General features: G+C 32.8%; 10 protein-coding genes across 10 annotated transcripts; 4 read left to right on the forward strand and 6 right to left on the reverse strand.

Annotated features, from left to right (window-relative positions):
- Nucleotides 53-684, forward strand: BmR1_04g05775 (conserved Plasmodium protein, unknown function; the record flags this gene model as incomplete). Its single annotated transcript, XM_021482430.1, is given in 4 exon segments — nt 53-265; nt 352-465; nt 485-550; nt 574-684. The coding sequence occupies 4 exon segments, from the start codon at nt 53-55 to the stop codon at nt 682-684; spliced, it is 504 nt and encodes a 167-aa protein (XP_021337668.1).
- Nucleotides 685-765: 81 nt separating this feature from the next.
- BmR1_04g05780 (conserved Plasmodium protein, unknown function) lies at nt 766-2,374 on the forward strand (the record flags this gene model as incomplete). The annotated part of the gene is made up of 3 exons (XM_021482431.1): nt 766-772; nt 864-919; nt 941-2,374. The coding sequence occupies 3 exons, from the start codon at nt 766-768 to the stop codon at nt 2,372-2,374; spliced, it is 1,497 nt and encodes a 498-aa protein (XP_021337669.1).
- Nucleotides 3,093-5,854, reverse strand: BmR1_04g05785 (protein kinase, cGMP-dependent; the record flags this gene model as incomplete). The annotated part of the gene is made up of 9 exons (XM_021482432.1): nt 3,093-3,179; nt 3,200-3,280; nt 3,361-3,629; nt 3,650-3,788; nt 3,810-3,985; nt 4,007-4,171; nt 4,193-4,295; nt 4,317-4,435; nt 4,456-5,854. 9 exons carry the CDS (start codon nt 5,852-5,854, stop codon nt 3,093-3,095), a joined length of 2,538 nt encoding a protein of 845 aa, XP_021337670.1.
- On the reverse strand, nt 6,984-8,194 carry BmR1_04g05790 (BmGPI18, acid phosphatase; the record flags this gene model as incomplete). Its single annotated transcript, XM_012794310.1, has 4 exons — nt 6,984-7,373; nt 7,397-7,555; nt 7,578-7,723; nt 7,747-8,194. 4 exons carry the CDS (start codon nt 8,192-8,194, stop codon nt 6,984-6,986), a joined length of 1,143 nt encoding a protein of 380 aa, XP_012649764.1.
- Nucleotides 8,474-9,547, reverse strand: BmR1_04g05795 (zinc transporter, putative; the record flags this gene model as incomplete). Its single annotated transcript, XM_021482433.1, has 7 exons — nt 8,474-8,605; nt 8,626-8,690; nt 8,712-8,909; nt 8,932-9,134; nt 9,155-9,197; nt 9,220-9,369; nt 9,391-9,547. The coding sequence occupies 7 exons, from the start codon at nt 9,545-9,547 to the stop codon at nt 8,474-8,476; spliced, it is 948 nt and encodes a 315-aa protein (XP_021337671.1).
- On the forward strand, nt 9,687-10,316 carry BmR1_04g05800 (Cytochrome b5 reductase 4; the record flags this gene model as incomplete). Its single annotated transcript, XM_021482434.1, has 4 exons — nt 9,687-9,744; nt 9,765-9,850; nt 9,874-9,964; nt 10,186-10,316. 4 exons carry the CDS (start codon nt 9,687-9,689, stop codon nt 10,314-10,316), a joined length of 366 nt encoding a protein of 121 aa, XP_021337672.1.
- Nucleotides 10,317-10,409: 93 nt separating this feature from the next.
- On the reverse strand, nt 10,410-11,492 carry BmR1_04g05805 (Ribosomal protein L3; the record flags this gene model as incomplete). The annotated part of the gene is made up of 5 exons (XM_021482435.1): nt 10,410-10,695; nt 10,718-10,949; nt 11,071-11,209; nt 11,231-11,308; nt 11,358-11,492. The coding sequence occupies 5 exons, from the start codon at nt 11,490-11,492 to the stop codon at nt 10,410-10,412; spliced, it is 870 nt and encodes a 289-aa protein (XP_021337673.1).
- Nucleotides 11,593-13,632, reverse strand: BmR1_04g05810 (nucleic acid binding protein, putative; the record flags this gene model as incomplete). Its single annotated transcript, XM_021482436.1, has 9 exons — nt 11,593-11,637; nt 11,707-11,816; nt 11,839-11,973; nt 11,996-12,420; nt 12,441-12,721; nt 12,743-12,847; nt 13,127-13,210; nt 13,232-13,399; nt 13,453-13,632. 9 exons carry the CDS (start codon nt 13,630-13,632, stop codon nt 11,593-11,595), a joined length of 1,533 nt encoding a protein of 510 aa, XP_021337674.1.
- On the reverse strand, nt 13,851-14,572 carry BmR1_04g05815 (U6 snRNA-associated Sm-like protein LSm4; the record flags this gene model as incomplete). The annotated part of the gene is made up of 6 exons (XM_021482437.1): nt 13,851-13,900; nt 13,922-13,957; nt 14,248-14,362; nt 14,383-14,481; nt 14,503-14,544; nt 14,567-14,572. The coding sequence occupies 6 exons, from the start codon at nt 14,570-14,572 to the stop codon at nt 13,851-13,853; spliced, it is 348 nt and encodes a 115-aa protein (XP_021337178.1).
- On the forward strand, nt 14,685-16,997 carry BmR1_04g05820 (conserved Plasmodium protein, unknown function; the record flags this gene model as incomplete). Its single annotated transcript, XM_021482438.1, has 3 exons — nt 14,685-15,753; nt 15,775-16,772; nt 16,794-16,997. 3 exons carry the CDS (start codon nt 14,685-14,687, stop codon nt 16,995-16,997), a joined length of 2,271 nt encoding a protein of 756 aa, XP_021337675.1.

Raw genomic sequence — 17,044 nt, forward strand, 5'->3', positions numbered from 1 at the left:
ATATATTTTTAATTAATGTTTTCTAATAATGAACTAGATAAATTGAATTCATATGGATGATGATACAATTAGTTTCCCTGCTTACAGAAGTGAGGAATGGATTGAAAGGAATAGAAAAATTATCGCACCAAAGCAATTCATGAGCAATGTGGATATTACACCAAAATTTATGATAAATGCCCTAAAAATTGATGCAAACCGCGTAAAAGTACAACTTGTAAGGGATGATATAAAAAATTCACTGTTCAAACAGTCACTAATGCAAGTAATATGATACTTTGATATTCTCTGCAGATTGTCAATTTAAAATTAACAATCTGCGAGTATTATTATTATTATTAAATTATTTAGGTGCAGAATGTGGAAGTTGTGAGCCACAGGTGGTGTAAAAAAGACAGGGTACTAAAAAAAATTTACACAATACATGGGAGACTGAAATTTGGTGGAATTTTTCATAAATTAATGGTGCAATGCACTAATTTAGGATCGAGAAGTGTTGGAAAGGGAGATTTGGGAAATAGATCGTTGTGGTGAAACCATCTCATATAATGTATGACAGATGCTTTGATATAGATAACGGTGTATAAGGAAGGTGAAGATGGATTTTCAAGTACAATAAGGCCAAGGAGCCTTAGAGGACTGTACGAAATGCTTAAATTCTATTATCTTTACATAATACTCTAGTTTACCCACTTGCACTGGCACAATCCAGAAAGCGATAAGTCCAGTGTATTTTGCCCGACACACGTAGATCGCTTGGCATATATGGCAGGTAAGCACTCATTTTTAATCAATATTTTAATATATATACATTGAAAATATTTAAGTGTATACATAATATGCTATACCAATTGTTAATGTAGCGTTTATGAGTTTCTTCCGATCCACCCCAAAAAAAGATGGATACACCGAAGCTTTTGTAAGTCAATCACTCAATTAGTTAGGAGGGGATAAGGAAATGTACTATAATGAGGAACTTAAAAGATGGGTCGTGAAAGGGGAAGAAATACAGGCCAGTGTTGATAGTAAACAAGTACCCCCCCCTCCTATGATTACATCAGCTCAACCACTTTCACAAGAAGCGGGCTCCAGTGGCCAATCTACTGGTAAGGTGGGTTGGAACCAAAAAAATGCTACTCATCTTTATACTGATACCCCAGGTATTTGTCTAAAAGAACCTGCAAACAATAATGAATCAATTTATCTAACCCCTTCACATCTAAAACAATCGATTTATTGCTGTGGATCAAACAGTCCTTTCAACCGCAATTCAAATAGTCCACTTAGTGTTGCGACAAATTTCATCCCACAAACACCATTTAACACCAAGGGACAAGTATCTCCTCAGTCAAACAGTGATGATAATAAGCAGATATTTCAGAACGATGCAAGTCCGTTGTCTAACAATGAATATTACAATAAAAATTATGTCAGTAGTGCTGAGGACGAAGAGCTTAACATGTGTAGTGACTTCCCTACACAATCTAATAACACTCTGGGCTCAGGTGAATCTCAGTGCCAATTACTGTCTAATTCATCACTACTACAATCTGAAGTTGATACTTTTGAATACAAATCACCAGTGGTAGCAAGAGATACAGGCTCACTTTGTACCTCCCGTAAATCCACAGTGCACAGGCAGCTAACAATCCAATCCAGATCCACCTCCATTGCCCATGGGAGTGGAGTGCCAATTTATGACGTTTCAAATGAGGAGTATGAGAAATTTAAGAAAACTCACATTCACGATCTAGAGAATACTACATCCATAGGTTCTGACATAAACGCGGACAATAGCAATGGTGAAGCTAATTCACTGATAAATGCGTCGGATAATTCGCCAGTATTGAACAACAATATAATAGAAAACACATACACCTGCCTTGACAAGTGTGTCGGCATTCTAGAAAAAATTAAGTCAACAAATCTAGGTGAAGTATTTACTAGTGTAAATAGCAATTCTGTGGGGGATAAGATTTTTAGACAAAATATTCACCTGATGCAAATTATACAAAATTTGTATGCAATTTTAGAAGATGCCAAAATATCACAATCAAGTGATAGGCAAGCATCTATTGATATTGATAATAAGGCTATACTCACAATTGACAGCAAAATTTCTGAATTAATGGGTATAATGAATAATTACCAAAACAAGATATTTTCAATCTGCAATATGATCCGCATGGGCGGAGATTATAATTCTGTTAAGCTTGATATTATTCATGTGGAGTCTCTGTTGAACAAATTAGAGGGGGTTAAAAATAAAATTATCATGGATCTTAAGTCTCAAGGCATTACGATTGATGATGTAGATAAAGATATTTCTGAGCTGGAGAGTAAAATTGAGTCTTTAAAGACGAGCTGTGTTTAGCAACGTAATTCGTAATATTCTATTTTGAATTATTGTAGTAATTCGACTGTTTCTTGTAACTTTATGAGCACACTGCTTATTATTTATAGACAGTTGCGTTAATTGTGATTTTCATAATACTAACAATACTTATTTACTAATCTTAGATGGTATTTATTATTTAAAGTATTATATAATTGTCAATTTATGTAATTGTATAATATGCGCGCCATGGAGTAATAATATTAGACTGCTAATCAAAAATTAATTTAGATGCCAAATTAATTATTTAGTTATCATAATAAGTATTAATTTGCCACTAATAGGTTATGGTAAATGTATGTGAAGAATATTGTAATTAATTATGTACAAATTAATTTGATAAATTAAAACTTAAAACATATTATTTACATTGGATTCGTATAAATGATAGTTTTTGAATCCTAGTTATATTTGTTTTATTAATTATAATAGCACATTTTAATTATTAATTATAGGATACATATATATTTCGAAACATGAGTATATCATGAATACGTATTAGGGTTAAAATCATTTTAAAATATTAATAATAACTCATCTAATCAATATAACAATTAATATAAAATTATTAAGCTATATAAATAAAAACATCTAACACAATAATTTAAATGTAGTTAATATAGATAGAAAAAACAATATAAACTGGTGTAGTGTTAATTATGGACAAAAATTGAGTGAATAATTAAGAAAATGTTTATTAAAAGTCATTGTCCCAACCATTAAGCATGGTATTAGTTTCATTCGGTTCCTCGTTATGTGCGATTGTACTTTCATTGTCTGAATACTGATTCATTGTTGACATACCTGATCACCACAGTAGACTTCACCTTCAGGCAGCAGTGGAGGCTCTAGCATACGCCCAGTCAATTTATCCCAATCAAATTCCTATGTTACAGTTATAATAATAATAATTGAACATTTATATACACGACAGTATATATAAAAATATATACAAACGCAGCTACCTTGAAATAGGAATGTTCCTTGATGTCGTTGTATCCATTAATTGAGCTCCCAATCCTAACTTCAGGAATACGACAAAGTAGTCGCTTAATTAGATTTATGGCCTCTCTATCCTCCACATAATCCGGAAAGCTTAGCTGGCCCGTTAACACGTCACGAAATATTTCAATTTGATCATCCGCATCATTACCAAAGGGAAGAGGACCACAAATAAATTCGTATAGACAAATGCCAAAAGACCAAATATCAGCGGTACAGGTATAACCTTTACCTAAATAAATGTTTCTATACCTAAAATGATTTCAGGGGCCATATAATGCGGCGTTCCCACCAGTGTATAAGAACGGGAGGTTATCTTTTTTGCACAGCCAAAATCAATGAGTTTAATATATCCTTGGTGGTCCAGTAATATATTTTCAGGTTTTAAATCCTACATTAAAACATTAACTACTCTGTATGCGATTTGTCTTTCATGCAAATATTCAATGGCTAAAATAATAGAAGCCAGGTAAAATTGTGCATGAGATCTACTAAGTAACCCTAACTTGCGAATTGCTTCATATAATTCTCCACCAGTTACTAATTCAGTTAGGAAATAAAGGTTAGCATCGTCCTTAAAAGTGCGAACTGAGTAATTGACATGAATACCTAATCTAATAATAAAAGGGTGGTCAATTTGTGCCATGATTTCACGCTCCAATTTGATATTTGACTGCTGGCCCAATTGACCAATACATTTCCTGGAAACGCATTTTAATGCATATCTAATGCCAGAATTTTTGTGCTCTACCAGTTTAACTGTTCCAAACGTGCCTAAATAAAAATGATAAATACCTTTGCCTATAAGTTTTATTGATTCAAGATCGTCAAAATCCACTAACACGTCTTGCATCTTGATTCGATCTTCAAGATGACTAAGCATCGGCCCTTGTATGATCTATGTAATTGCTTAGTTTACATTAAGGAAAATTGGTTTACCAACTACCCAAAGTGATGCACTAGGCGAATCGCATACAACAGATGCCGATCGTGGCTCATCATAAAGCAAAGCACGCTCACCAAAATAATCGTGCTTACCTAAATAAATGCCCATATACCTAAATTCCTAATCTTAGTACCATTCTTCTTAATAGTAACCTCACCATCTTTGATAATATATAGGCTATCACCCAATTCTCCCTGTGTTATGATATAATCGTCTTTTTTATAATTAACAGTCTTAAACGCTTTAATTAACAAATCGCATTGCTTTTCAGAAAGGTACCGGAATATATACATCTTCTTGACAATTGACATTTTATTATTATATTCAAGTTTACCCTCAAGATCTTCGCCGCCTAAAACGCTCAGTAAAGCATGGCCCGTAAGAAATGCTATTTTACAATTTGAAGTAGCTATAACCTTGTGTGAAAAGGGGACTTTGGGCTCCTTTACATATTCCTCGCCAAATGAATCACCTCTACTCATTTTACCAAGTAGGTGAGTATTATAATAAATTTCAACATTCCCTTCCAGTACAATGAAAAATCTAATTCCCTTTAGTAAAATTTCACAATTTAAGATTGTTTTACTACCTAAAAAATCTTTAACAGTGGCAGATTCAATTAGTTGTGTAAGTTGATTGCAGGTAAATTGGCGGAAGACCTCAGATTGCTGGAGTGATTCCATCATAATATTGCGAAATAATGCATGTTGAAAATTTCCTAGTACACGGTTAAGTATATCACGAGTTAATGTTATGCAAGTTGTTTCAGAAACCGCCTTTATAGTTGCCGATCTAGGTTCATCATATAGTAATGCCCTTTCGCCAAAGTAACTTCCCTTATTAAGCCTTCTTATGCATACATTATCAATAATAACATCTGCTTCACCATTTTTTAGTATAAACAAAACGTCTCCCTTGTCACCCTGTACAACAATATTATCTCCAGTATTAAATTTAACCTCCACCAGGGCATTTGTAATCATTGTCTTCTGCGAGTCGTTTAGCATTTCAAATATTATAACATAATCTATGAACTTGCGATTTTCAGCAAAATTGCGAACTGATAGTTGCTTAAGAAGGTCCCTAAATGCCTGTCTATTAACTCCCCAAAGATAAAAAGGTCCTTCATAGACTGCCGTAATTGTAGCAGTTCTAGCAGTGTTACGAATAAGTGATATTTCACCAAATGAAGCACCTTTCTCTAGAACCTTTATGACATTACCGCTAATATCAACTTGGAAATGACCGGAACTGATAATGAAGAAATGCGATCCAATTGCACCTTGCTTGGTTACAATCTCATTTTTGTTATATTTATAGAGACGCATTGAACTAGCCAGTGCCTCTATCTCAAATTCATTGAGTGAACTGCACATTAAGTTGTCCTTAATGGAATTTGTGATTAACGTTATATCATATGGCGTCTTTTCCCTATCACACAAGTGACTTTCCACCTCCTTTTCCTCATTAGCTGCATCCAAATTTGACAACCCATTGTGTAATAATGCCATTTTTATAGCTGTTTATATGCTATTATAGATCACACATTTGTAATATATATAGCAATTACATATTGTGTGGCAATCTCAGATCATCGGCTATACAGATATATACATCATGTATCATCTGCATATTTTGATAATATGTTGTATATTATTATGTACGTATGTGTATAGGTTTATTATTGTATATAATGATACATTTAGTTGACTATAGTAATAAATAATCTATAAAAAGCACTTAATTACATTTCAGCTTATTTCCTAATATAGTTTCTCTTACATTATGCATGTAGTGCTACAATTATCCTCTTGTAAATTCATAAATGTATATTTTGATGTTTATATCATAATATTTTACTCCTACCCTTAAGATGATGTGCCTACCATATTCACAAAAATTATCTTGTGAATCACGCGTATGTATATATTCTAAGATTGATTTGTTTAATGCTCAAATGCTCCCAAAATTTTTACTATACCTTATTTGCCTGCGGCAAACATATTGTATCGACTTGTTGCATATATGTGAACTGTCTTTTCATGATATATCACCATGTCTACTCGCTATATTTTTGTATTATGTTAATTCCTCAAAGAAAATATGCCAGTTAATAATACTCTTTTAACATAATCAAATGAATTAAGTGGTGTATAATTTATTAAATAATTTTTTCATTATGTTTTAAATTTCTTAACCATGAATTTTTTAATAATATTATATTAATGGATAATACTAAATTTAGTTTTATAAGTAGAATTAATAATTTACTATGTTGTACTTATTACACAATTATCATACGATAAAATTATCTGTAAATTTTAATTAAAATTTTTTACATATTTTTAGCATATTAAAAAAATGTAATTTCACACACAAATTAATTGCCTATCAGATACTATTACTAAATTACACATAAATATATTCATATTTATATTTATATTTAACCAATATAGTAAGTGATAAATTAGAGTGGTCATAGCGTGCTAAAAATTAATTATCAAAACGAATAGACAGCATTACACAAGCAAAAATGATCCAACATAAGCTAACAATTACGCACGTAACATGTCTTAAAATTACTACACAATAAGCTGATAATTATAATAAATAATGTACAAATCACGCAATCTAAATTGTTCAAGTGGCAGTTTTGGCTGCAACGGCTATTGTCGCAAAACCCAAGGCAATTAAAATACCTATCGAACCCACAATTTTGACAAAAGCATCACCGTCTTTCACAATGACTTGTGTGGGAATGGGGGTTAATACAACAGGAGGGAGCATTGATAAATACTTAATTTCATTCCCTTTGCTCATTTCCTTTCTGGTCTTGATTGGCTGTGTGTGAGTGTAAAGTACAGAGCCATCGTTGCCGTTGATGAATTTGGTGGTTATACCCTCTAGACTAAGCTCGTGCAAACAAAACCCTGATTTATCACTGTAAAACATGGATTTATCATTCTTAATCAACGACTTTCTGCCGTATGAACCGCCAGTACCGCATATTATATGCGAAATTCCATCTTTCTGGATCACTAACTGTTAATTACCTGAATGACTTCCATATCATGATCATGCCCTGCAATATACATATCAACATTAGCCATTTTAAGCAATGGTAGCATTTTTTTTTCCAAATATGAGTCTCCTTTTGAAGATCCAGAGGAATAAATTGGTTTGTCACCCACCACGATAATAAATTCGACAACCTGTATTAATTGTATTGATTACCTTTGATGCAATTTTGAGTGTAGTTTCCAATTCCAACCACGCCTTATCGTGTATTTTATTGAATGGAAAAGAGGGGGATAAAACCCATGTGTCAATGAATATAAATCCTACACCTACATCCTTATGACCACTTAGCAAAGTATTGCCTATGTTAGCATATATGCGACACCTGTTGTGGTGAAATGGGTGAAGTAGTGGTACCAATAATTTGGAATGGTCCATTTTGGATATCCATTCTGAATATCATTAGCATTCTTATTTGGTTCGCTACCATTAAAATTTGGCTGAGCCACCTGAGAATTACAGTCACCAAGCCAATCACCTGAGCCCATGACGGTAAAAAAAAGAAGATTCATAGATTTATCAGTAGAGTTATAAACATCTTCAAAGGCTTTTTTCCAGAGTATGTCCTGAGTAGAGGTAACTCCATGTTTGAAATTGGACCCAGGACTGACGAAAAATGTTATATGCTCATCGGAGACAACTTTTTTTAGCGTCTCAGCAATGGTTTTTTGTTGCGAAGAGTTTGTACCCCAGTTTCCTAGCGATATAAATCGCATATGGCAACTTACAATTTTGATTAATAGCGGAAATATGACGTAAATTCGTGACATCATATTTTACACATTAAATGCCCCAGTTGCACCGTTCACACCAATATTCATCCCTGTCAAACTCATCACAGACCTTCTTGGTTCTCATTGCCACTCCACTTCACTCTTATGTTTAAATGATAAATAATTCACATATTTTCGAATAATACTTATCACTATTGGATATATCGTTTGTAATTGCAATAATTAGTGGATAATAGTGTGTGTTAACAAAAATTTCTGAAAAATTCTCCATTGGAACCCAAGCACTCTTCTTAAAAATTCAAATTACACATTATTTTATCATATTTCGGTTTTTTTTTCAATGATTGTGGCTATAGCCATTATCACACTCATAGTCAATACTCCAATCATGTAAGAGACCCATGTAATTAATTTATTCTTGCTAATATAATCATTATTCTCCATTAATAGCTATATAAGGATTTAATCACCTCAAATGATAAATAGATGAAAAATCCAGCTGCTAATTGTCCAAAAATAACTTCCAATGAATGGCCTACATAACGTCACTTCATACTGGTTATACTTATGAAATGGCCAACAAATATACCGAGTGGCACTGCCAGGCAAAACAATACAATCAGTACATTCTTGGCCCACTTATTTCTACTATCTAGGATATTTATTATTATGAGGCATTCTGCCCATTTGTGTGCGACAATTCCAAATGTCATTGCCCACAGGGCTGTACCATTTTTTGTACCAAGCAGCATTCCTACATCAGGGAATTAGCCTACCTTCTAATATTGAGTGACAAATGAGTGTTAATAACATGTAGAATGAGCGAGATTTAAACAACTGAAGTAGTAAATATCTATTGGCAATGTTTTTACCAACATCAAATCGTTCCAAATCAATAATAGCCGAATTTTCCAAACCATAATTGGTGGACAATGAGCTAATTTTTTCAGCTGATTGACTTTCAGATATTGATGAGTTTCTAAATAAAAGTTCAGTAACTTATTGAGTGTTGAGGATTGTTGGTCAATTGTAGATGGACTTTCTATATGAATAAATCCGCCTACTTGTTAAAAAATCGATGGAAATAAGTATAACTATAGGCGTCATTGAGATAAATCCAGTGATATCCAGTGAATTAGATAGGATTGTTGTATTATTGTTGTTACTAAAACCTTCTGGCATAAGATGTGTTAGGGATAGTGATAAAATTGCACCTTAATAACATTTGGTGATACCGGATGTTGCGTTATTTATTGTATTGGGATTTAAATATTTATTCCTTATTCTATTTAGATATTTACTTAGTAATAGTGGAGAGTAGCAGAATCCAATAGTCTCAAGAAGACAAAGTGTCGCAACTATTCCTTTATTCAGTAAAATATATCCACTCATTTTCACAAATTTTGCATTTTACGCAAGCTAAACCATTGACATTAATATTTGGAAGGCCCCAGATTAATTGCTTTTATCTCATATAGAATCAATAAATATCTTACAATGAGCACTCAATTACTTCCAAACACATTGTGTTATGGAAAATAATAACAACTTTTTGTCTACTTTTAACAGTATTACACCGAAACCTAATGGTATAATATTTGTAACGTAGTCTTCAGTCAGCAGACATTTATGAATTTTATGAAGGCCAACAAAAATGTACATCAGGATACAAATAAATTGATCACGGAGGATGAAGTATGTATTCTTTTTATTTTTAGCTCAAAAAACATGGAAAACCGCATGATTGTTGGATTGTTTTCAATGGCACAGTCTATGATATCACTTATTACCTCAAGCATCACCCAGGAGGTGGGTATCTTGTTTTTATTTTATATATCTAAACTATTTATATTTTTAGCATTTCATTTCACACATATTGTTTCTATACAATTGCTTATTAGCTACACTATTTTCTCGACAATAATGTTTGTCTGACATTTTGTATAATAATAACTGTTTATATATTTAAAGCTCTAAATAAATACATATACATATTAACATATATAAATGTAACATATATAATTATGTAGGATACGATCATTTACTGGAGTACGCCGGTAAAGACATAACTGAGGATTTTCGGAATATTCACCAATGGGTAAATATTGGTCTAATTCTCGAAAATTGCAAGGTTGGAAATCTTATAATAGATTCCAAATGATTCAATTAATAAAGTTAAATTTAATAAGTGTATTCAATTATAAAATATCAATTTAAATTTGAAATTTGAATCACAATATAATACCATAGGTCACTAGTTCAAACTGACATCAATTGTGGGAGTGAATCTAGGATCTGGTACGCCTTTCATATCAGTTGTTACCGAGACATAGCTCCCTTTGTTTCCAGGCACGCTGCCCTTTACAAATATCAAATTTGACTCGACGTTTATACCAATGAGTTTGAGACGTCTAAAGGTAGCGCTTGTCCCACCCATTCTTCCAGGCATTTTTTTACCCGGAAATACACGCCCTGGCGTTGTAGATGCGCCAATTGAACCGATTTTCCGATGATGCTTTGATCCATGGGTAGTGGGACCTCTATGTAAACATAAATAGTTACCTCTGGAAGCCATGGCGCTTAATTGCACCAGAAAATCCCTTGCCTTTTGTAATCCCAGATACTTTAACATGCGTGCAGTTTGCAAATAAGCTGCAGTCAAGTAATTGACCAAGGGAAAAATCATGAGGTGGCTGAAGTTTTACCGAAGCCAAACGGGAGAAATTTGCTCCAACACGGGATAATTTGCCTAAATGCGGCTTTTTATGCCATCTCTTTTCCCATAATGGCTTTCCTATATTAGATCTTGCCATAAATTTTCTGTAATATATGATTAGCTATTTATGTATATATTTAGTAATTAAGATGGGTTAATTAAATATTAAAAAATAAAAATTACAAACAGTGCTGCATACCAAATGAAACCAAACACCGTCCAAAATCATCAAACTGACAAATCATCTGAGGAGGAATGAACAATGCGGTGATAACTTCAACGTAACCGTTTGGGGCCACTACATTTCCCATCTTGTACTTAACAGCCTTCAATTCAATCTACATAAAATGAGTTTTAACCATAGGATACTGCTCGGGAAAGTTGATTTTGGTCCATAGATCTGGTCTAGGATCGTTGGGGTTGTATAACACAAGTGCCTAAATTATACAATGTTGGAAATTATTAATACAAATGAATGTTAAATACCCTTTTTTTACCCCCAAAAATCAACAAATTGTTATCTGGACGAAAGTTATGATTGCGATACGTGACAAACGTATGGATGTCACTGGAAGAAAGGTATAAAAGTGTAATTATCAAATTCGCATATTTAATAAGCATGCTAATTAATGTACAGATAATATTTATATTGTAAATATATGCTATTAACTAATGTGTCAACTACATTATGCATAATATTAGTGAGTGATTTGTTGTGTGGCTAACGATTCTTCTTCTGATCCGCATCTGCCATATCGACAATAACCTAAATTAATTTTAAAAAATAATATTTATTTAATAATAGCTGAAAAAATCGATAAACAACTAGTCTCACCTCTCTTCCATCAATAACATGCTTATAAGTGGCTTGCAACACAGCCCTAACGGATGTTTCATTGTGGAATGAGATAAAACCAAACCCTTTTCCCTTTTGTGTTTTAGGATCTTAAATCATTTTTCATATTACCTTTGGGGATATAAGCGTCTATGAGTTCACCAAAACGTTCAAAGTAGTTTCTCATAGTTGCAACTGTAGTGTCGTTCCTCATCCTACCCACAAACAATTTATTTTTCAATCTCTTTGATTCTAATGTGTCACTTCCTATGTAAATAATGCGCTTTACCTTGAGTAGTTGGCCTTGAAGGGTCATAACCCTGGGGTTCGTAATTATTATTGTAGGATTGTGCAGTGGAGGAATAAGGTGGTTGTTGCATTTGGTATTGGATATTTTGATAATTCTGATCATACTGGTAATGGCGATCATAGTTTTCACCTCTTCTATCCTTTTCCCCTCCATTGAATACATAATTAATCGATCTATTGGGATCAAAGTTGCGGTTATAATCATTGCCATCATAAGGCCTGTCATATGGAGGTGGATTGTTGTAATTTCTGTCGTATCCCGATTGTCTATTGCCATATTGACCATAGTTACTGCTGTAGCTGCCATGACCTTGATTGTATTCACTGGAAGATTGGCCATATCCAGACCCACTTCGGTTATAATTGTCATAATTAGATCTGCTATCATAATTGCCATGGTCATAACTAAATAATTACTACTATACCTGTTATAACCAGGTGGTTGGTTGTAGCCTGCATGTACATTGCTATAACCTCCACTATATGACATGGGCGGTCCGCCACTGTAAGACGACGGTGGCCTATCATACTGCCTACTATTGGCTCTCCTATTTATTTTATTAGAATCTCTATCCGGTGCATCTAGTGATCTTTTACTTCTGCTATAATCAACACGTTTGCGGTCTGTTTGCTGTTCACTCCTTATAGTCGCCTTGTCTACGACAATCTCCCTACCTAAGATGGTATGAGGCCTTGCATTAAAAACCTTAAATCAATAGTAACATACAGCTTGAAGTACTTCGTCATTCTTAAAGGAAATGAATCCAAACCCTTTGTTCAGGTGTGCCTTGCCAGGCTGCTTTGGACAGTAAGCATCTTCTACTTCTCCAAACTATGTTAATATTTGATTAATTGGTAAATATTAAAAGACGTAATTTTGACATATAAAAGCCCTAATAACATAATTTTGGAATTGATTATTGTTAATTGGTCATTTAGTATCGATATAATTTCACAACATTTAAATCTGTAATAAAAAAATACTTAATAGATTGCGTATAAAAGCGAAAAAATAAGATTTTACATTAAATTTGCATCAAAATTAATAAATGTATCATAGCCGATATCACAAAATGAAAATACGAAAATGTATTATAAGTTTGGCACCGACCTGCTTGAAGTAATTTTCAATGTCATCGCTGGTTGCTTCAAAGGGAATACGAGTTACAAAAATTCGGTAGCGATCTCTATTAACCTAGAATCAATTTATACGGACCCTATCACCACTATCAACATTAACAGCATTATTATTATCCATGTTATTATCGGGGATAACACTGCCCGCATCATCAGCACTAGGATTTACATCATCAGTAACGGCATTATCATCAGTTTGATTAGGCTGTTCAGGTTTTTCAGGTTGTTCGGGCTGTGCGGTTTGGACCTAGGAATATGACTAATAGTAGAATAGTGGCATTGCATGGAATCTATGACTACCTCATTATTAGGTGCAGACGCAGTATCCTGTACGAGTGACGGGGACACCTCTTCTTCGTTGGGATCATAGTCAGAATCATGGTCCTCTTTCTTGGATTTAGAATGTTTGGTCGCTCGCGTGTTTTTGGTTTTCGCTGTCTTTTTAGCAGCCACAGTAGTTGCCTTTTTTCTAGGAGGCATTGGACTCCGCAAATTAATTAGCTCGAAAAAGTTGAAACCTCAGGATGTTGCACAAAAAGTCTATACTACTTATCTGTAGGGTAATATATTATATATATTTACTATTTATGGGGGGAAGGGGGGTATCAATAGCTCATTCTACACCGTGTCTTACACGCAAAAGAGCTATGTTTATTAGATTAATTATCAAAATTATTTGAATTATTTTTAAAAAATTATTAATGCATTCCCATTTTGCCACGGCCTCTCCTTCCCCTCTGTGGATGTGCTATAATTAGTTTAGTGCTACCTTTTCCTCTATTTGTACTTTGCAAGTTTCCCAATTCTAAATTACACATTAATAAATAATTATTATATAAACAAATATTCAATTTATAACATGCTACCAAAAAATGCAATATATTATTATATATAGGATACATTTATATGTCTAAGAACAATATCATACAGCTAATTAATTTAGCCTAAATCGCACAGATAATTATTTATGAAGCAATATTCATAATAGCATGCTTTTATATATAGGATATATATATCGCAATGTTTATAGATATGTAATATGTATAGAATGGAAAAAATTATATATTATAAATATGTGATCAATGTATGCCTTACGTTCTCTTCTAGACTCTTCTTCTGCCAAATTTGCAACTTGATCAGGCAATCTTACAGATTTGAGATTATTACCTCTGACAAAACATTCATTAATCTTCCAAAATTTATCTCCCTCCTGAATCAGTTAGCGATTACCCTAGAAGTTCTGACCACATTTCTCATATGCAAATTCATAAATCCGTCACATGTTGTCAAAATTCCACTACAAGTCTCTCCATTTTTCAATTCAACAAGCTTATATCAGTTACAAATTACCATGGGATGCCCCTGTGCCGTCCTAAGAAGTGTAAGTGGCAACTAAATAACTGAATGAACTTACTACCATATATAACAATTATTTATATCATAAAATCAACTTATTTAATTAGTTAAATAGATAGAAATTAATCATGTAGGGTGTGCCTAGTATCGGCATACTATGATTATATTTGAATGACATGTTGGCATGCTGTACTACGTATTTTAGACCAATTACACATAAAGCAGGCGGATTTTCAACTATAGGACCTATTTTTTCTAATTTTATTGCCGCTAAAACGGGAACACCTTCTAATACCTCTAATATTAATGTTTTACTTAAGCAATCAAATTTGGAACCTTTGGAATGTATCAAGATTCTCGATGAAGTATACAAAAATAGTTGTAAATTGGAATTATGTGTATTACAGCGTGCTGAATTTTATAATATTTGCAAAGATATAATCACAGGCGGACTTCAAAACCCGCTTCCTCTTAAAACATTCATTAGTGATCCGATTAATACTTATTTCGACGTGAAATTTTCATATAATCGCATTAATACTTTGCTAGCTAATCAGATAGACACAACTTCCTCAATACTTCTTAAACATGGTACGAGGAAGGATTCTAATATATATTTGTTTCCAAAAGATGGCATTGAAACAGTTGGTTCTTTGAACAATCCTATTAGGTTTGACAATCCTTTTAATGATTCTCACAATGATGAACAAAAATATAATTTGAATTTGGATTCTTTGTTGAAATCAATTTTTAATAAATCGGACGCCCATGAATTAGTTACACTGCTGAAATATTTATATCTCATGGATACTCCAATGAATTTAAATATATTAACTAATGTATGCGAGAAGTTTGTGTCAAACATGGGTAAATTGTCACTAACACAAATATCTGAAACTTCATATATATTATCATCATATTTCAACGACATCAACATACCCAATGTCATTAATTCACTCGCATATCACTCACAGTATTTTATCTGCAATAGTTTACACAATTATCCTCAATCTTTTATCCCTTCTCTATACCTACTATGTCATTGTAAGGGCGAACAAATATTTTTTAAATCCATTATTAACAAGTTAGTTTCACAAAATTACACACCTGATAACATCACCAACTATATTAGGCTGCAAATTATTTTGTCACTAGTAGACATGGGCAACGATTCATTGTCAAAAAATTTATCACAAGAAATTAATAATCAAATTTTCAATCATTTTAATAACATAGCCGAGCCAGGTATATATTTTTCTCATACAGAATTAATTCACGTTGCTAAAATGATTTTCCATCGCTTTTCAAAGCCTATATGCGACAAATTACTTGATTTTGTATATGATAACCTATCTGATCTACATTTAGATAGTGTTTCATCTATTTACTTGTACCTCTCTGCCATTAAATCTTTAACTAATGAGCATAATAATATGATGAATAAACTACTTTTATACATTAATAATCACCTTGGCAGCGTTTCAGGTGGACTAATTCCTGATATTTATACTCACACTATTAGGCAATCGAAGATATCAGACGATGTAATGAAGTTATTTGAAAAGAACCTGTTGTTGAACAAAAGATATTTGACTTCAAAGGATATATCCAATATGATCCTGTCACTAACTGTTCATGGGAAAAATCAGAATAGTGTAATTAAGATTCTGCTTGAACAATTTCTCCACCTAAAAAGGCATGATCGTTCCAAGGCGGAAGATACACTAGACACTATACTCGCCTTTTCACTAGCCGGTGTCAGACATTCGGAAATGTGGGATAATGTAAATCTGCCAATAATGCTTAGTAATGTAACAAATACCCTACTAGTTTATATTGGCTATGCATTTTTAATCACCGAATACAGGTGTAATGTTTGTTGGTCAATAATCGTAGAAAGACTGCTCTATGAGAATGTTCAGCATTCAGCTGACATTTTTAAGGTACTTAAAATTGCAAAATTAATGAACTATATTTCTTTAATTAATGATGGTACTACTATGCCGACTGGATCTGCAGTAATATTGGATCGTGCGGCAATACAAAAATTCAATAGCACCATCACTGAATGTAAACACATTAATCTAAATAAGTTAAGTTCCAGTAAGTTATCTACTGGAGATTTGCAAAAATACAGTGAAATAATATCACAAATTGGTATACCATTTGAGTGCAATTTTGTTATTGACGATTTATATTTGGTGGCCTTTTATCTACCTTCACATAAAATAATCATAGATATAATCCAAGAGAAGGATATTAAGGCAAGATTTAATTTCATTTAGTGTACTGGCAATATTAATGGTGAAATAATCCTTAAACATAAAGTTATAAAGGCAAAAGGATATAATCTAATAGTTATTAAAAATGATTGGATTGAGACACTTAGAAATGAGAGTTCGAAAAGAAAAGTTCAAATTTTTTCTAGGAAACTTGGACTTGTTACAACCTCAAAAAATACTGTAAAAAATAAAAGTAAACGTGTTTAAACAAGTTCACTTTGCCACTTGTAATGTTGATATTAATTTTTAGTATA

Source organism: Babesia microti, chromosome IV (genome assembly GCF_000691945.2).
Source record: "Babesia microti strain RI chromosome IV, complete genome".
Taxonomy (NCBI): Eukaryota; Apicomplexa; class Aconoidasida; order Piroplasmida; family Babesiidae; genus Babesia; species Babesia microti.